Below are 17,988 nucleotides of genomic sequence, written 5' to 3' on the forward strand. Positions count from 1 at the left end.
TCACGGCTGATATCGAAGATAGACAGTGAAGATTTCTATGACAACAAGAACATCTAGTCGAAACATTGGTTTTACGTCAATCTGACGGTCATGTCCCAAAAGAAATAAAGCATTTTTTGAAGGTTTCGTAATTTTCTGACTTTTTTCAAAATACCAAACAAGCTTATTGTGCTTGAATGTCCAAGATTATAAAAAATATCGAAAAATACTCCTAGTCAAGCAATGAACATTTCTCCCTTATTTTGGAAAAAAAATTCGTGCTTTTATTTTTTACTTAAGCTCAGATTAGGTTAGGTTAATACAGGTTAGAATCACAGGGTTAGGGCAAGCAGGTATAGGCCGGCATTTCAGTGCCCCCGAAGAAAAACTACACACCCTAAACATAATTTAATTCATAAATAAGTGGTAGGGGTATTCTGTTCTCACTGGGTACGTTGGGGTAAAGCACCTGGAATCTCCTGATGGAGAACTGATACATTAAATTTATTTAATTATGGAATTGCTATGTCGTTTGTATATAACAACAGCTTATTAAAATGTGAAAAAGCTAAATTTTACTGAAATGACTTTTCAAACATGAGGATAGTTCTTAAATCATAATTAAAAAGGTTTGCACTTTGCTTAGCTTATTTTCCAGTTTTTATGTTTATTAATTGTGTAGAAGTTTTAGTTTGTATTATAACAAATATATTATTAATCTTTAACTTAAAACAAAAATGCCCTATTTCAATGAATAATTATTATTTATTTCGATTTATACACATGAGATTCTATTATTAAATAACATCACAAATTGGAGAAAATTAACAGAAAGATAAAAATTAATTTACCTAATCTACGCATAAATTATGGTTGTCATAATTTTATTTTTAAGAAAGTGCAAATATTCTTAATGCTTTATCTTGCATTAATGTTATTACTACAAGAAGAAGTGCACTTTTACATGTAAAACAGATATTTTTTTTATATAATATATGTATATTATACTGCACTATAATAGTCAGAATGGCTGTAAAAGTATAAGAAAAGTACTTTTGCCTTTATATAACAAGTAAAAAGATTCTTTTTAGAAAATCATAAAAGTTCTAGATGCAGGTTTAACAAATAAAAAACAATATCTTGGTGGAATTTATTTGAAGTCAAGTCCGAATTCATTTTTGATCCATGGGTATGTCTGTGGACACTCCTTGCATGTATACAGGAACCTCTCCTTTCTCAGCTCACGAGAAAATAGCTTGCACACCCTGGAAACAAATAAGAACGTTATTTTCATTGAGGGGGGGGGGGGTTTGACAGCGGTACTTAATGATTTAAATCACGTACAGTTCTTAGGTTGTTGGATATTATGCCCTGCTTTTAATCACATTATTTAAGCACATTATAAAGCTTACCTTGAATATATATCTCAATCGGTGCAGTAGTTATTGAGATCATAGGCTTCCGACAAAAAAACAATACCACTTTAAATAATAGGATAGCAAATATTTCATGAAACCTGATTTTCTTCCGATTATAAAAAAGTCTTTTTAGTAATAAGGAAATATGTAACATTAAAAATTTTTAAATCATAAAATATAATTTTTATGCGTAAAAACGTTTTGATGCAACTTACATTTATAGAAATAGTAAAATAATATTGGACAGCATAGTATACACAGAAAGGTTATTTTTTTTTGAGGGGAGGGGATGGGAGAATTTATTTAAAATTTAAACCCCGATGATAATGTATTTATTACATTAAACTCGAGGTTAAATAAAAATATGTGTTTTTTTGCTGCTAAAATATCAATTATGTAATGTAAAAAGATGTATCTAGCTGTATGCATAAATGTATAAGATGATAGTCAGAACCAATGGACTAGAAAAATTATGGTGTGGCTACACACACTTTATCTCAGCAAAAATTAGGATTTTTACAAGATTATCAAAAGGAGGTGCTATATACTAAAATGAAGTCCTATTGTTAAAAAATTTACTAGAAATTTAATAACTTTGGTTGATTACTGTGTAAGTTTTTAAGTTTTGTTTAAAACCAAAGATAACTTATTTTCTAAAATCTAGCTATTTCATTGCTTTCCATAAAAAATAAGTCTGTTCTAAGAAACTATGCCCAAGCAATTTTAAAATAACCCAAAAGAGAAACGTTCGACAGAAATGACACCATTAATTGAAAGTTAAGAAAGCAGCCATAATTCTAGTTGCAGAGAAGGGACACTAATATTCTGTCTTTGTTTGTGTTGGCCAGAAAATAATAGTTTATTTCAATTATTCAATTTTGTATGCATTTTTATTTCTTTGAAAAGAACAGAGGTGGATTCTTAAAAATCTTTCCCCACTAAAATGAGTTTCCCCCACTAAAAAAAGTGGGGAAAACTAAAATTTTAGAAAGGATAGTTTTGCCTCACTAAAATTTTAGTGGGGCAAAAGTTTTTTTTAAGAATTCACCTTAGGATGGAAGACAAAATAGTTTATTCTGCAGTACTTATTTTACCTTGGAATATTGCAGGCCTGCTTCTCCAGAGGAACTGTGTCTGCGCAGTTGTTCCAGGGCAGGAAACTGTCCATCTGGCTCAGGGGGGTGGGCTTCCTCATCCACTGGATGGCCTCCCAGTTAGATACAATAAACACGTCTTGTCTTTTAACCTAAATTTTGGAAAATAGAAAACGCCACTTGAAAAAATTTCTACCCACAATTTTTTTACTATTCTTTTTATAACTAAAGTTAAAAGTGAAGGGCCAACATAACCAACTTCTCTCAAATGCCTCTAGAGGTCTTTAGGGGGCGAAGCCACTGCTAGTATTGTATAAAGAACACACTATTAATTGATTGTAAGTAAGCAAGTCATTAATGGTTCAGACTCATTTTCTTCTTAGCAAAACTATTTACTAATGGCTTCCTAATTAAGGCCTTCACCTTGAACAAGATTCGTTTTGATAATTATATGAAAGAAAACTATTTTGCATCAAACTTCTCTACATTCTAAAGTATGAAGGGTTATGTTAAAAAATGTTTGATTTGTAATGTATTACAAATTTGGCAAAAAATCATCTTTGACAAATTGCTTTTTATTCAAAATAAAAAGTGAATTTAAGCTTTGATCAAATACTAACCATATCATCTAGAAACTTTCTGAATGCACGTCTGTTCTTCTTCTGTTTGAACCAGAGAGTATGGAAATACAGACCTAGAGGAGCTCGGTTTGTGTTGTAATGTCTCCTAAAATATAAATACCATAGAGTAACTAAGATAAGAGACTGAACAGAACACTTATGTAATATTGTAATGTCTCCTAAAAAAGTAAAAACCATAAAGTAACCAAGTAAAGAGGTTGAACAGAGCCCTTTTTTGAGAATCATATATTCTTTCTGAAGAATTTCTGCGGAAAAAAAACTTCTATAAAATAGCATCATAGAGTAAGAAAAAAAGAGTCCAATTATGAAGGTTTGTTTCTAACCATCCAAAAACTGTGTTATACAATATACATAAGAGGATCTGAAAATTATATTATTGATTCTTGTTGTAATAAAAAAGAGACACAGAGGAGCCCAGTTCATAAAAAAGATTATAAATTTTTATTATTGAATCAAAGAACTGAAAATGGTACTCAAAAACTTAAATCTTCAATTGGATCATAAAATTAGGGAGCAAAGACCTAAAAGGCTCTTTTTGAAATATATTATCTAATAAAATCTTAAAACTATCTTAGAATAACAAAAAAATATCCAAAGAATCTCAGCTTAAATTATTATGTTGTCTACAAATTACTGAATTACTGATCATTTTGTCAAAATAAATAAATTTAAAAAAAAATATCTTGATTACAAACTTACTTAAAATTGTTCTGGAACATTTCAACAAGCTCTGCCTCAGAAAAGTAGGGAGGGCAAGAATCAACCTAAATTAAACAATATTTATTCAAAAATATAAAAATTTAATGGATAAAATTTTGTTAAAAAACAATCCCTTTAAGTATACAAATTTACGACATGTAGTACATAAAACATGAAAATAAAATTGTCTATTCAGAATTTTTATCTAAATATTATTGACTATAGTTTTTATTTTTTTGAACTTATAAAAACATTTGATAATTTTCATACTTATGAAATAAGTAAGCACTGGCTTATACAGGAAGAAAGCATCGAGAGGGGGGGGGGGGGGGGAACTATAAATCACACTGGTACCCAAAATTTTATAAGTGCGTAATCTTATTCCCTAACTAAAAAACTTTGGGTACTTTTAATGAAATTTCATTTGCTAGCCCCAATCTTCTAGTGTCCAATCATTTCAACTAATAATTTTAAGCTATAGAAGGGTTTATTTTGTTTATGATCATTGGTCATTGGGGATGTAAAGAAATTTACCATAATTGTCTAATCCCTTAAGATCCTAGTACCTACCACTGAATGTGGAGAATATAAAAAAAACCGGTTTACCATGGCACAGCTGAATTCCTCCATTGTGATTTGATTCAAAGGCATCTCCCAGATTCCGGGGAAGGACCTGGAGGGACACTTCCTATTACCTGGAACAAAATATCATTATTAAGTCAAAATGTATTGTTTTTCTGCAAAATTATTATCATTTGTAAAAACAAAGATAAAATTGAAATACTTTTTTGACAGGCAGAGATGTGTAGTAGTTTTTCTTGAAGTGGCATATTTTCACAAATTCACAATTTTAGTATTTACATACACATTTAAAAATTCAAAAGCACACATTCACATGAATGAATGATAAAAAACATGTTTTAAACCTTATACGTCAAGGTATACATTTGCTGATAATCAATTTGTTTTTTAACTACGAATGGCGCAAAAATATTTAAATAGCCTCTCCAAACTAATAAACATAAAGATAAATAGATGTTACATTCAGACATACAATCATATAGATTATCATTTATAAAACACGCATTAGGTTTAGCACTATCTATTTGCTAATTTTCGTGTTAAAATAGTTATGTATCGCATTATATTATAGACAGATTTCTGCGGATATTAAAATGTAAAATTAAGATCAAAACCTGAAGGCGAAGAAGCCGAAGGTTTTAATATTCGTGGAAAATTGTCTGTAATACAATTCTATACATGATTTTTTAGTAATGCTGAGAACCAGTTCTAATCCAACAGAACTTAATTGATTTCGAAGCCATACTGGAAATATTTTTACCTATGCACTTGTGGGGAATCTGATAATCTAGAGTGTATGGCCAGATGGGCGGATCTGATACTGGTGCGGCTATGGAGCTGTCATACACGAAGCCAAATTCTTTCATCATCAAGAATTGTCTGTTCCATCCGACGCTGAGGAACGGGACTCGAACTCCCCTGATGTCCTCCATGTCAATTCCACCAAACCTAAAAGTAAAAAATGTATTTTTTTCTGTTTGAAAACATTTTCTAACCACCCATTCCAAACTTTTATTATTTCTTGAAATTTTCTAGGTATTAATTTTGCTGTTCTTATTGACTGCAATTTATGTTATATTGAACTTGAAACATTGTTAAGGGTCCAATATTAAGGAATAAGAATATAGTTTCCATTTTTAGTGCTTTAGGGCCATCTGAACCTAGACCCACAACCAACAAAATTATTTCTTAAGTCTTACATTATTAATTTCTAATTTTATTTTCTATGGCTGGGAAAGTACATTAAAAACAAGGATGACAACATCCATAAAAGCGAAGCTCTGAAATAGAAGGACAAACAAACATTAACACTTGTAGATTGTCAGAACTGAATTAGCAGAATATTAATGCATCAGTACAAACAATATTGTTAGTAAATTTGTTGCAAAACTGCATAAATAGATGATACAGTTTAAGGACATACTTACATTTTTGGGACTTGTTTATAGAGATGCTTTGCTTCTAACATTGTACCTTGTTGTAATAGGAATCAGTTTTCAAAAAAAGAATAATCGGATAATTTTAACATACAAAAATTTGTTGTCAAAAAAGTTAAAAATTGACATGTTTTAAATGGACGTACGGACATTCTGGTATTGATTATAGAGTTGCTACGCTTTCTAAATTGTACCTAACTACTACAGGAATCATCATGCAAAGTTTTGAATCGATAGGACAATTCTAACCTGTTTAAATTAACGAAAAGAGCTAACTCTCTGTGACGGACGGACGGACCGACCCTAATTATAGAAAAGCTTCGCTTTTAAAAACTATTATTCTTATATTATATCCGTTAGCCTCATTAATTTTAGACAATAAACCGTAATAAATGGGTTATTAGACTTTATGTTATACTAGTACCCAAAGTCTTATAAACATTCATAGGCTTTAAAAACTTTGAGTAATTTCATTAAATATTTACAAACCTACAATATCTAAATTTATCGTCCATTGACTTATCCCTTAAGAATTCCTGTTTCTGTTTTAATTAATCTAATTATAAATATGGTAGGTTTAAAAATATGGCCAATGTAAATAGAGGGGAAATTGTAACTAAAATTTGCCATATACAATATATGGATAGGAGCAATAACCTTCAATTTTCAAATATTCTTTAAATATGTACCCAGTAAAATATTTAGGAGTAAGGGATTGGTCATTTTTTGATTTCTTGAATCTAAATGAACAATTTGAATTTACTTGAGTATCAGGACAAAGTGTCTCAAAAATCAGCCATATGATGTCATAAAAATGAGGGATTATCCATCTCTTTTTTAGGGATTTTCTTTCCCACTTCTCCTCTCATCTCCCTCTTTTTTATGACGTCACATGGCAAATCTTTTTAGACACTTTGTCCCGCTACTTACTTGATCTTATTTCTTTGCTTGTTTTCAAAGTTGCAGGCAAACTTTCTAATATTTAGGGAAGTTGAAAAGCATTGCAATATAAAAATCTATTTACTTTAATTTCATTACTTTATTGAGATACCAGCCTATACCAATAACGAAATTAATTCGAAAAAAAACTCACGAAGCCTATACATGGGTTTCAGCTGTCGTTGAGGGGCAACACATCGTGAAATTTACGACCTCTCCATTTGCCCCCCAAATATTATTTAAGATTTATTTTACTTGTTGGTTATACCTTATACCTGGGAGATACCTAAATTCTGGTTTCTTTTATCTTAAAACATAGGACGGCTACAATTTTAATATTTTTTTCTTTTTTGCACTCCTTGTATTACCTGGCAAAATACTCAACATAGGTTTAACCAAATAGGAGATTTGTCATGTAGAGGAAGAGAATATCAATTCAAATATTTTGTTGAGGCATCATGCACACACACACACACACACACACACACACACACACACACACAGGCATCATGTTATTCAAATATTCTACTTAGATACTTATACAGGTACACACAGTGCAAACAGGGAAAACAAATTAAAATGAAATTATTTATTGAATATATTTGTAATATTGAATTTAAATTTATGAAAGGGTCAACAAAATAACACTTTTACTTTTGGGACGGTTTACCTCATTTAACATATTTACCAAGAAGAAGCCCTTATTTTGACTTAATCAATAATGACGTCATACAATACAAATGACCAATGATTGGCCAATACACAGTTTTAATTACCAATGGCAGGCCAGTATACATTTTAGTTTACCAATAGTAGGCCGGTATAACGTCATTTTTATAGGTACTATAAAAAGCATCCAAAACGAACTTTTTAAAAAACATTATTATCTTTTATTCTAAACGTAGGTTAGGTTAGCTGGTAAAGGTTAGAACAGCCCTTCAGGGATAAAGCTTCCCTGAAAAGTACAACCCAATCAGATTGACTATTTTCAAAATCTTTTGATTTGTACCAAAAAAACCTTACTACTTTATATTAGGAGATAGAAATAATCTATATTCTGGAAATTGTTTTAATATCAATTCAATACCTGTTGATAATGTTAGCCTGTCCGACCATCTCATCAAACCAGTCCTCAATAGTGGCGTTCTTGCTCCACCACTGTTCTGGTCCTCTGTGGGTGATACTGTGAACTGCAATCTCATGACCCTGAATATTACTGAGTTATTACCGGCATCTATTAATATTTTTAGGTAGTCAGGCTATTTTATTATTAACTTTGTCTGTTCGTCAGTTCGTAACACTGACGGCCAAGCCTCAATAGATATTCTTTTTTAAAGGTTTCGTAATTGAGTATCTTTTTCAATCATTTATTTTAAGCCTTTTTCTGGGTGATACAAATAAGTTAATTAGAATATTCACCTGGTTCCATAATTTCTGTACCATAGCATAGTTGGAGTATTGATGGGAAACGTAGAAAGTGCCGTGGATTGGGCAACCATTGGGATTCTAAAATAATGAAGAAGGCTTAGTCAATAGTCACAGACTAATTAAAAATCCTTGCCTAAATCTTCGAAAAAAATCTAGATAAGTTTATAAAGAATTGTAGGAAGGGGCCGTGTGTGTCAGTTTTTATGGATTGAAAAGGGGAAAACAGCTATCTACAATTTCTTTTGTATGGGAGTGTTTACAATTTTCACCCCCATGAAACGCTAAGAAAACAAAAATGCAAAAATAAAAAATGAAAGGTTTAGTGATTATTCTGGTTTTGCAATTTTCAATTTGAACGTCACGGCTACCAAAATATGTCTAGCAGTGCGTATGAAATTGTCTGAAATGTTTTGAAAATTGTGTTGAAGTTGTATATAAGAAAGTATGGCCTAATGTGACGCCAAACTGTCAAAAGTTTTGAGATATGATGACAGTAAGAAAAACATTGAATTTAGATTTCTTACCAAGCAGCAAATATTTATTCAAAATTTGTAAAATCTTTACATTTTATATCATAAAATGAAAACATAAATATTTTTTCAAAGAATTATTCATCACTTGGATTTAAAAACTTCTTTAAAGCTAAAAGAGTAATAGTAAACAAATGAAGACACATCTAGCCCTAATTACTATTTCTATATATCTTTGTAATTCTTTATTTTATTAGGTTTGGCTAGGTTTAGAAAGTTCTAAAAACCCTGCAGGGCTACACACAAATAATAAAATAAGCGGATAGGCAATTAACAGTTTAAACATAACAAGCATATCCTATTTTATTTTGTTCATATTTTTTATAATTATTCGTTGTTTTGCAAGAAAATATTGCGAATTTGTCCTGTGGTCGGTAAACAAAACAATTATTTGCACCAAAGTTACCATCCAAAAGACAGAATAGCAGGTGTGTACAGGGATATTGCAACGAAGGAAAAATTATTTCCCTCTTCTTTTCCACCAGTTGAAATTATTTTCATTGAGTCAAAGATTATTGTCTGGTGTACGACTGTTGTTAGTGCAATAGTTGTATAAGACACTGATATTTTTTAATGGCTGAAAAATTGAACGCAAAACATATAATATAAAAAAATGTAGCATATTTCCCTGAAAATAGCCAGACACAAAAATTGCATTTCTATTAAACGTTGAGAATAATAACAATAAAATGAGTTGAAAGATTTCCACAATTATTTTCTTTGAATTGCATTGCCTTGCAATTTTTTAATGCAATATGATTATCATTTATCTATTTATAATTTTGCTGCGTATAGGGTTAATCAATGTCAAGCTACAGATTGTCTTTCTGCGTCCAAACACACGCGAAGAAAATATATGTCTTGCATACTTAATACCATTAGATTTATGGCCAAAAAGGGAACACAATAGTGGGTTTGAAATCGGCCATTCTAAAGCCAAGTTTAGTTTTTGTATTCTTACAGTAAAGAAACAGAATCTCTAAGTGTGTGTCTACTGAAGTATCTCCCTAACCACTGAACCGTTATGGTTCTCCTTTGCTTCAATGAAGGTCCAGAGAAATTTCCCCCCCTATTTTTTTCTCTCGAAAATCTTTCTTTTTAAAACTAAAATAAAGAAATAGGTTGTCGAAATCAACCACTGCCCCTCAACTGCCCCAAGAGGCCTCTTGGAAAGGGGAGGGGGGTGTTGCCGCTAGTAAAATAATAAATGAAAAATTACCTTATAATTTGGAGGGAACAGTTTATCCTGATAGAGATCCCAGTTTTCATCATTAACAGCATCATCAAAGGTAATTATAATCATCTGGATACCAAAAACACTTTTTTAGATTATTTCTTAGGTTATAGAGTATATCATATAACTTAAAATATCTGTCCATCTGTTGGCTAAAAACGTTTGGGTAAAACGAAGTTTTCTAGGCTGATATTAAAGATTTATTCTAAGATTTAAAGCATTTAGCTGGTTTTAGGATATTTTCTAACACCTTCTAATGCAGAGCTCCTAAATGCAAGGGGCCAGCCGCTAGAACTACATAGAATAGAAATAGGAAGACTTTTAAACATTTCTCTAGCTAATAAACATCTAGTCCCCAATATACTTGGCCCGTTAAGCTTCTCTTAATATTTTAATAAATGATATTTTTAGTTCCGTGAAACGTTTCATATGATTTTATTTATTATTGTTCAGGTCTAGCTATTCTAACAATCAATTCTACAAAAAATCACGAAACCTTTGGAAGTAAGGTGGAAGCATATCTTTTTTATGTAACTGAAGAGGGGTGGGTAAGAAGGGGGGGGGAGGAAAAGGGGAAGGGGGTTGTAGAAAATTTTCTATTAGAATTGTTTGTAAGAATCACATTCCCTTTTCCCTGATTATTGTTTCATAAAACAAGGGATGAGGAGAAGTCTCGAACCCGACACCTTCCCTTCAACTACTAGAAGTGGTAAAATATCAAATTTTAAACTATTAAAACAGAAATTGTAAATCGAAAAAATGAAAGTTATAGAACACAAGTAGCGTGATATTTTTACAAAATGTGTGTATTTTACGATACCAGGAGATAGCACACTATAAACAAATTGGTAAACTTGTAAAGTCATAAACTAGACATTTAAATATTCACGTTCTGTAAGAGTTCAAGGATCATTTCTAATGGCTTGTAAAAGGCCTCTTTTTAGGCCAATACGGTGGAATAAAATGGGATATCAAAAAAAGAACTTGAGATACATTTTTTGTCATATTTTCTTAAAGTAAAATATAGAAAAATAAGATAAATCATAACTTGGGAATCTAATCTTTAAAAATTTTTAAATCTGAAAAATGTATAATAATAAAGTTTTGAAAGTATAATTTACGGGATCAAGAAACGTGATTTAGATTTTCTTAATAAAAAATATATGTGTTGTGTGTTTTAAGTACTAAGAAAGATAGTTTGACAAAATCACTTTAACTGATAGTGGATAACCAACAACCCGTTTTGCATCTGGGCATGGTTACTTAGGGTAGGTTTTGGTTTGATAAAATTTGTTGTTGCACAGTTTTGAGCTTAAGAAATTAGATAATAAAGAAGGGGGGAAGGGGGTGGTGGTTCACTAGCTATACAAGGGATAATATCGAATAGTGTAAGTTATAAAAGTTGGAAGATAAAGCATCTTTCAAGGAAACAATGTAATTAAGGCCTAGCCACGGATATACGGATATGTAATCAATGTAATTACGGCTTAGTTACGGATATGGAAACACTGCCAAAGACTTATTATTTGAACATGTAGTTTCAATGATTTATGTCATTAAATACATGACTGGAACATTATCGACTTGCAGTTATTCTAATGTAATTAGTAATGTCGACCAAACGGTATCAAATAGAAGTTATAAGTTATTATGACTACAGCCCAAAACTAATCTACACTAATAATAGCGGTTGCACACCTAGCATTTAAATGCTCTGTATTCGAAGGGGTAGGGAAGGACAGAAAATAGCCCACATCTCACTAGACCTTTAACCTAATAATAAAATATCCTAAAACCATTAAGGGACCTTTGTGAAGCTTCCCTCAAATGTTTAACTCAATCGGTTGTTATCGAAATCTTATTCTACATAAAAATTGAAAGAATTATAGGTTTGACAAATAAATATCATTGGTAGCATAAGAGTATTTTGTCTTCCAATTGTCTATCCCCTTAACCCTGGTTTAAACCAAAATAGGTCTTCAAACAACACAAAAACAGCAAAAATCAGAATAGTTATTTCTCGCATCGTATTATAAACGGCTTTCCGCGGATATAGAATGTACAATTATGAGATTAAAACTAGTTTTTTTAGCCCCGAGGTGACGAAGTCACCGGCTAAAAAAACTAGTTTTAATCATATGATTGTACATTTCTATATTCGTAGAAAGCTAGATATAATACGATGCTAGACATAGTTTTTTCGTATGGATGAGAACCGGTTCCTATACACCGGATTCGAATGAATACGAGAAAAATATTTAATTACGAAATTATGCTTCTTTTTATCTCTTTATTTATTTGAGTTTGTTGGTATTGTAAATCTAATGTTATCTTTTATTAAGCATAAGAAACTTAGCTGAACTTTTGTTTCCAAAACGTTTTCAACACATTTTTTAGAACTAAAAATTAGAAGAAAAAACAACCAAGGACATAAGCTTTTTCCAGATTTTTTCAAAATTAAAATTGAACAATAGCCTTAACATGATTTAAAGCATGGGAATATTAGTTACATTTCAAGTTTTCGCGATTTTAAAAATATCTTTTTTGGCAGGAAAGTGTGGATACCACGAAAAAGAACAACCAATTTAAGATTTATGATGATGATTTCTAAAGTTCAAGGTGGCCATCAATATACATACACACACTACAAATTGGGAGTACGGGGGGGCCCGGGGGGGGGGGGGGAGTGGTAATCATTCTCTTGTCTTACAAGATAATGTATCATTACTATTTCCGCGGTTGGGCAGTGGAACATATTTCTTCTGTCTTAAAATCAACACAAAATAAAAGCTATAAATCATAAACTGAAAAAAATTATTCTTTTTTATATCCCCATTTACAAAATAACCTTCTTATAGTGATAACCAAATATCCCAAAACAGACATTTGCTTAGAAGATATCAATAAGAATCAATGAAAATATTTAAAACAATTATAACATTACTACAAAGAGAAGCAAAATAATTGTGCTTATTCTCCTTATACACAAAAACATACAACCAAAGATTAAGCCTATTTAAAAAAGAATCCTTTTTGGTGAAAGCAAAACATGAAATAGATGAAAGAAAGATTTTTGGTTTGTGTATCAGTTAATATCTTTAGTTAATCCTGGACAATTTAGGGATATGTTTAAGTTTTCAATAAAAATTTAAGTCATAAGGTTAATTATTTCATATTCTTTTCATGCTATCTTTAATCCTTCGAGTACAGTGCCCTAGTTTTTAAGGAGGCTGTCGCTAGCAAGGTTTAAAGGAAAGTAAGTTATATTTTTTTGTACATCTCACATACGGATGTATTGCAATTCTAAAGATCATTAAAGAAAAAAAAAACTGCATAAATTGCACTTTTTTGTCGAGGCTTCATTAATCAACCGATCAATCAATCAATGTTACATTAATAATCATTACTTTCTCATTATTTCTTGGCCTATACAAATAAGTTAATTTAATGATAATGCCTGTAACTTTGAAAAGAGTTTTTAAGGATCTAAAAAAAAGATAAAGATATATTACAATCTTACAAGAGGTTAAAACTCTTTTTTTTGTACTTATATTTTTATGTTCGTAAATGTACATTGAATCCCCAAAAATACTCTTTGTATAAAATTTTAAACCTTATTCAGTCTTATTAATTTAAAAAAAACCATGTTTTGATCATTCTAAAATCTAAAAATCGTTTCCTGGGGGACATCTTGAGGGTTGAGACCGCCAGGTATAAGAGTTCCATCCGAGGAACAGAAACAGTCTGGCAGTGTGCAGTTGGCGTAGTCACAGTACGGGGCAGAGTTGGGGTCGTGGGCGGGGTCACACCATCCCTCGTCGCTGCCGTCGTAACAGTCAGGGTGACCGTCACAGAACAGCGGGGTAGGCAAACACGACCTGACAAGAGTTTAAAGATATTTCTAGTAAAAAACACAGGATTGCAACCAAAAAATGGTCACAGGTAAAATAGGTCACCATGACCAATTAATTACTTGAACCTAGAGAACAAAAAAAAATTTGAATGAACAATCTGACCATATTTTGACTAGAAAGTGTAAACGTTTTGGTATTTTGTTAATTTTCCATTTTATCCATATTTCATTGTGCTATCATGAGTTTAATTGCCTGTATGAAAAGAGGCAAATAAAAATACAATACAACCAAGAGACATACCAATCATTGGCGCTGTAAAGTAGTTTCGCTGCTAGGTATATTTATTACTAGAACTTACCCATCACTGCAAGCAGTTTCTCCAGGAGCACAAATAGGTTCCTCTGTATTCAATAAAGGTTTAGGAGTTGTTCTCTCCGCTACTACGTCACAGTTATCCACTGTATCCTGAAGGAATACGACATTTACTAAAATTGTTCTGATTTGGAATAGTTCAAGATATAAATGAAGATTTTATGCATACTATATTTTTTGGCATATTAATAAATGGTTTTAATTTGAATTTGGCTGTCTTTATGTATATATAGAATCCTAGAACATTTATTCAGATTTTGTATTTTCTGTAGTATGTAAAAAAGATCTACTTTTTTCTAATATTAGATAAACTTTAGTTTTAGGAATAGAATGATTTAACTTCCATTAACCTATCTCTACTTTCTTCAGTGGATTACAACCCAGGAAGGAAGGGGACAATTTGAATTTTGATTGGTTTAGTGTTCAAAAGTTTCAACTACTAATTGAAAGTGGAAGAGGTAATTTAGAGCATAATCATTGGGGATGTGAATCAATTTATCGGCCATTGTCTTATCCCTTTTGATCCCTGATTAAAACCTAAACTAAACTCTGAAAAGAATGAAGCTTACCGCAAAATCACAGATCTGACGTCTGATATCAAACTTGAGACCAGTGGAGCATTTGAAATCAAAGACCTCTCCTTCAATGCAGAGGTAATACTCGCCACACTCCTTCTTTCTAATGACAGAAGCTTATTAAAGAAATAAGAAATAGTCATAACAAGTAAAGATGAAATTAAATGCGTTTGGTAAAAATTAATTAAGATTCTGTCTAAAAATAAGGGCTGTGTTATTAATATTTCATATTTGTTATTAGTGAAAATGGGTTAGATTAATTGAAAAAAGTTTTAAAGCCAAAGAAAAAATGTTGAAATTTATTATCGTTCTACTAATTAAACTATGATAAAAGATAAAGAAATTAAATTTTTAAAGTCGTCTAAACAGAAAGAGAAAATTTACCTATAAGCATATTCAGCTTTTGTGTTTGGATCTCTGTAAAACTTTCCATTCTCAATGCAGGGCACCTTTTCCCTGAACCCGACCCTGTCTTCTCTTTCAGGTTCAGCCTCGCCTGGTCTCACAGCCAAGCTAAGGGTTAACAAGAACCCTAGCAACATTATTTTCTAACAATAATTCATTTTCTTTTATTTGTTTATATTATATGTAGATTTTAAAATATGTACCTAAAACATTTCTTATTCAACTTTTTTGCCGGTCAAAAGGAGCCAAAAGTTTAACTTTTTAACAATGAATAAATCAAAGAAATGAAAGTAAAAGCTTAAAATTATAATAGTTCTACAACAGAAAATATCTAAGATGGCTAGATACAAAAAGATGACGCGGTTAAGACGTCATAAAATTATATAAGGAAGATCAAAGTAACGAAAACTTATTGTCACCATTGTTTTAGTTTTTAAAAAAGTAGTAGCACTTTTTAAACTAGTTCTCCAAATAATGTATCTTTATAAAGTTTATTAAAAAAATTAGCAATATTTACTACTAGAAATGAGACAAAATGACAAACTTGTATTTATCGAGTAGCTGCGCTACTATCGATGCAATTTTAAAATTGTCAGGGATCTAAAGGGATTAGACAATGGCCGATAAATTGATGTACATCCCAAATGACAATACAAAAATAACCCCTTCTGTAGATTACAGCTCGTGGTTGAATTGATTTGACCCTCAACTTAATGAAACAACCATTTTAAATTCAATAAAAGTCCCCACAGTTATCAAGCTGATAAGAAAACGTTATTATAAAACTTTGGAGACTATCTCCCTGGAAAATTGTAGACCTGCAAATTTCCAAACTCATCAATAACAAGCTGGTGTTATCACATTTTCAATATTTGCAAAACGTTTATAGAAAATATTTTACAAAAACTTGAAAAATTAATTAAATATCTTCTAATAAAAGAGTATTATAGAAGAACAAAAAGTTTAGTTAATTGTTAAAATGTAAAAATATTTTTTTTATTCAGGTGATATATTATGACATCTTTTAAACAAAATAGTTTTTTGATGAATTATTTGAGGCTCGCTAAAATTAAAAAAAAATATAAAAAAAATTTTATATTAAAAAAAAATTAATGATGATTTGATTTTTTTATATAAACCACTGAAAAGTGCTTTGCTATTTAAGGTTTTGAATCAATGTATTGTTTATTCACTACATATTAAAAAAAAAAATTCTTAGAAAAAAACCCAAAATAATTAAAACGTTTCAAAATTGACATTACGATTTTGGTAAAACAAAATTCTATACACAAACATACAAACACACACACACACATGAAGTATAAGAAAACCATATGTGAGAGATACCAAAGAATAAAAATGACTGAGAAAATTTTGGGCTTAGTAGGAAATAATGGTAAGGGGGGGCGGTGCCAATATTTGGTTGGGGGAGGGGGGAATAGGGGATGGGTTAACCATATCCTTATGCAGAGTTTACATTATATTACATTTTTAAATCTATAGCAAAATTTCAACTTTACATAAAGGGAAATAAATTGTAAATTTAAAATTTTTAATATAGCAAAGCCTCTTACTTTTACTTCTTAATAATCCTCTTCTAACTTTTTTGTTAAACCTAGACATCAAATTGAATCAATATTATCATAATGATTTTTTTAAAAATTAATTAAAGTTAAACTAATATACTTGAAACTAGTTGGCCTTAATCAAGGAAAAACTTTTTTAACATGGATTTTCACTGTTTCGTTGGATAATATAAGTTATGAGCTCTGTATATATCGCCGGCGGGGTTTTTAACGGCGGAGGGCGGAGGATAAAGAGGAGTTGGTTCTGTCCGGATTCTAGATGGTGGAGGGGGGGGGGGGTGAGTTCAACGCATCCTAGACATTATTATCAAGGTGCAAGAAAAATTTCCACCATCCCTATTGCTTTAGAATAATACTCTTATACTGAACCACTTTTTAAGAGTTTAATAATGTGCTGTTTCCAGGGATCGGCAGGGACAAGACGCTAGGCTGCGGCAGATTTAAATTTTAGGGCTGCTACGGCTGCTGATTTTAAATTTCGCAAATAAGGCAGCTTAAGTTGCGAGATTGGCTAATTCAAATCTAGATGAAAACATTTTTAGCCAAAAAATAAATCAAACTTTAAAAGATAAATAACAGATCGTAATAGCTATCTATCGCAGCGTAGTATAGACAGCTTTCTGCAAATGGTAAAATAAAAAAAAATAATTCCATTTTTTTTATCTCGGAATCCTCATATACATGGGAGGTAGACGGGAGGGTATTTAGGATTATAGAGTAGCTTCTTTATTAAAAATCATCCTGATTCTCCAAATAATAAGAAAAAGAAATATGTAATACAAAAGGAACTATAAAATTAATATTCTTCCAATTGAACCTAAACAAATAATGCATGAGGCATTACAGTGTAAAGGGGTCCACGTTACATATTATAGGATATTTCAAAACGAGCATTAAGAGTCTCGAATAACTAAAATTAAGGGATTTAAGGAAACTTCATTTAACAAAGAAATAACATAGTCTTTTTGGGAGGATGATCCACTATATGCAGCTTTGGAAATTGAAAATACGATATTGAAAATGTTGGTACCACAAGAAGTGGGTCCACATGAAGATATTCTGGAAAGTGAACGGAAGGGATCATGAGAGATCAGGCTGGAGATCATAACCCCAGAGCAGGACAATCAGCCACAACACACTCACACACACACACACACACATACTCACACACACATACTCACACACTCACCCACACACACACACATATTGTATATAA

At 31.1% G+C, this 17,988-nt stretch overlaps 1 protein-coding gene across 1 annotated transcript; it reads right to left on the minus strand.

Annotated features, from left to right (window-relative positions):
- Positions 1-724: 724 nt before the first annotated feature.
- ChLD3 (Chitin and LDLR binding deacetylase 3) lies at positions 725-15,328 on the minus strand. The gene is made up of 13 exons (XM_080156374.1): positions 15,166-15,328; positions 14,776-14,884; positions 14,193-14,299; positions 13,660-13,858; positions 9,966-10,049; positions 8,208-8,294; positions 7,876-7,994; positions 5,174-5,361; positions 4,438-4,526; positions 3,832-3,896; positions 3,112-3,217; positions 2,492-2,643; positions 725-1,244 (listed from the first exon to the last, which is right to left on the minus strand). The coding sequence occupies exons 1-13, from the start codon at positions 15,321-15,323 to the stop codon at positions 1,130-1,132; spliced, it is 1,578 nt and encodes a 525-aa protein (XP_080012500.1). The 5' UTR covers positions 15,324-15,328; the 3' UTR covers positions 725-1,129.
- Between the last annotated feature and the right edge of the window lie 2,660 nt (positions 15,329-17,988).

This window comes from Acartia tonsa, chromosome 4 (genome assembly GCF_053477335.1).
Source record: "Acartia tonsa isolate MP-2025a chromosome 4, ASM5347733v1, whole genome shotgun sequence".
In the NCBI taxonomy this organism is placed as follows: Eukaryota; Metazoa; Arthropoda; class Copepoda; order Calanoida; family Acartiidae; genus Acartia; species Acartia tonsa.